Source organism: Pteropus alecto, unplaced genomic scaffold (genome assembly GCF_000325575.1).
Source record: "Pteropus alecto unplaced genomic scaffold, ASM32557v1 scaffold106, whole genome shotgun sequence".
Classification (NCBI taxonomy): Eukaryota; Metazoa; Chordata; class Mammalia; order Chiroptera; family Pteropodidae; genus Pteropus; species Pteropus alecto.
In genome coordinates, this window is record NW_006442103.1 from 18621405 (window position 1) to 18624025 (window position 2621).

The 2621-nt window shown below is 40.1% G+C and overlaps 1 protein-coding gene across 1 annotated transcript in view; it reads left to right on the forward strand.

The window, feature by feature from the left end:
- Positions 1–2621, forward strand: part of RPRD2 (regulation of nuclear pre-mRNA domain containing 2) — a 61664-nt gene that overhangs the window by 48303 nt on the left and 10740 nt on the right. The window contains exon 7 of the mRNA XM_015595499.2: positions 519–694. Within this exon, the coding sequence (XP_015450985.1) occupies positions 519–694 (176 nt within the window). The remainder of the gene's footprint in view (positions 1–518; positions 695–2621) is intronic.

Below are 2621 nucleotides of genomic sequence, written 5' to 3' on the forward strand. Positions count from 1 at the left end.
CCGATATGAAAGTATCAGGGTTCTTCAGTTAAGAGAGAAGAATTTTTAGCAAGATTCACACAGAGGTCACTTTATATTCACTTTTCTGAGTCTTAGTTTTCTCATCTAAGAGATGTGTCTTATACACTGTGTGGGGTAAAAGTTAATGGTGCAAGTGAACAGAATCAAGCCTCATTCCGTTATTCCTGAGTAGCAGTGTGGCATCAAATTTGTGACTAAAAACAGTCAGCAAACCTTTTAGTTGGACTTCTTTTGTTTTCCTTAAGTACAGTGCCTTTGGGATGCTTAATCTTGCTTAATCATCTAGCAGATTCACGTAAATCATTTCAATAATGTTTTGTGATTTTTGCGATTCGGAGAAGCTTTTTTTAAGGTGAAACTATGAGACTGACAGTATTATACATGAAGGCAGCAAGAACGGGGTCACAGGTCATCTGGGGTCATCTAATCTTCAAAAGATTAAATATTTTACTTTTTCTTTTTTTATCCTGAAATGAATACTTCTTGTGTTATTTTAGATAAGACAGGTGGGAAGAAGTTTTCCAAAGAATTTGAAGAGGCAAGCGCCAAGCTGGAGGAGTTTGTGAATGGATTAGATAAGCAGGTGAAAAATGGGCCCTCACTAACAGAAGCACTGGAAAATGCTGGAATTTTCTATGAAGCACAGTACAAAGAGGTGAAAGTCGTGGCCAATGTAAGTAGCAGTTAAGAGCTGTCTTGTACTGGTCACTTGCTGTGTGCCAGCGGCAGTTTTATGTGCGTTGTTTAACTCGGTGCGGATGGGCATTGTTATCTTCATTTCGCAGAGGAAGAAGTTACGTTAGAGGAGTGTCGGGAACCTTGTTCAGGGAACACGGCAGGTGGCGGCATCTGAGTTAACACCTGGGTCTTTCTGAACATTAAAGCTCATGCACACCCTCATCATTATGCCTCGTGTCTTAGCGTTTTACAGGGAGTACGCTGGGTGAATATACAGAATATAAAATTAGGCTGAAGTATATGGAATTTTTTTTAACCAGGAAAACTAGATGGAAACATTCTGTTACTAAAGTTCATATAAACCAACTGAATTTAGGGGCCTCAGTCCCCACCTCCACTGGCAGGGGAGTTGATAATTGGACACTCGTCTAATGGCCTCTGCAAGAAACTGTATTCTGTACTTACTCGGTTTTTTAAAAGTTTTACTCACTACATGTGATCAGAAAAGTAAATGGTGGTGTAGATCCCACGGTCCCACCTCCTACACACAATTCCTTTTAACTCATGGAGCTATATTTCCTGGCGCATGCCCCCGTATTTCTGAATTATATGCCCATGTTGTTCTTTATTGGTTCATCCTATTTAAGAAATATCTATTGACTTTTTGATATGACAGATGAGGAGTTAGCTTATACTTACCTGTCTTGCCCTTTCTCCCAATATTATGTAACCATTTGATTGAAGTCTAGTTGAACCTTGAACAAGGTGTGATCAGAGGCCCTGACTCTCCCCACTCCATTTGAACATCTGCGTATAACTTTCAACTTCTCAAACATTTAAGTGCCATGCAGTATCCACTGGGGACTGGTTTCAGGACCCCTGCAGATGCCAGCATTTTCAGATGCTCAAGTCCCTTATGTAAAATGACCTAGAACAATGCACACAGTGGCCCGCCTCATCTGCGGATTGAAAATAAGTGTTTTCGACTTATGGTTGGTTGAATCTGCAGAGACGAAACCAAGGGGTACAGAGGGCTGACTGATCAATTGTATATTTATTGAAAAGAATGTGTAAGTGGACCCGTGCGGTACAAACCGCCGGTGTTCAAGGGTCAGCTGTACCGTACTGTTTTTTGACCACTAACTCTAGACTCTCTCCACTTTGTGAGGTGAGATATTAATATCCTCGTCCTTTCCCATTCGTTTTCATCTGTCCTTTCGGTTTCCCAGCTTCCGAACTGTACTTTACTTTTACATTGTGAAGGTTGAGAATATTTAGATTCTGTTCTGTAATCATAATTGTCTTACTTCCTTGCTCTAAAGGTTGAAAATTAATAAAGCTTACATTATAACTATATAAATATGTTCACTGCAAGGTCTTATGGTAACTGTGGTTATATTACAGATGTTTGGTTTTTTCCTATAGAATTTCTTTTTTTCTTACCCATCCCTCCCCTTCTCCGCACCAACCTCCCCCCCGCCACCCCTAGCTCTCTGTCACATCGATATTCTGAATCTGCATTTCCCCCAGAGGCCCACCCACCTGAACTTCATTCTCCTGCTGCAGTTTTAGGTCTCCAGGTCTCATCCGAGGACTACGCCACTGTTGTCCTCGTACATGCTTCTTGTCGTTGGTTTGTACCTTTGTATTCCTGTGCTCTTCATTTTATAGGAGTCTTGTGAAGGAGAAGCCATGAATAAGAATGGTCAGCCCCTATTCAGATTGACCAGTTTTTAATAGCAGAAGATTCTGTCCATAATCACAACTTGCATTTATTGTATTTCTTTTTATTTTCCTTTGATTGAAAACAGTTCTTCAGTCTTTTTTTTTTTTTTTTACTTTCATGACCTAAATATGTTTGAAGTCAAATACAATGTTCCCCAATTTGGATTTATGTGCTGTTTCTTTGTGATCAGATTGAC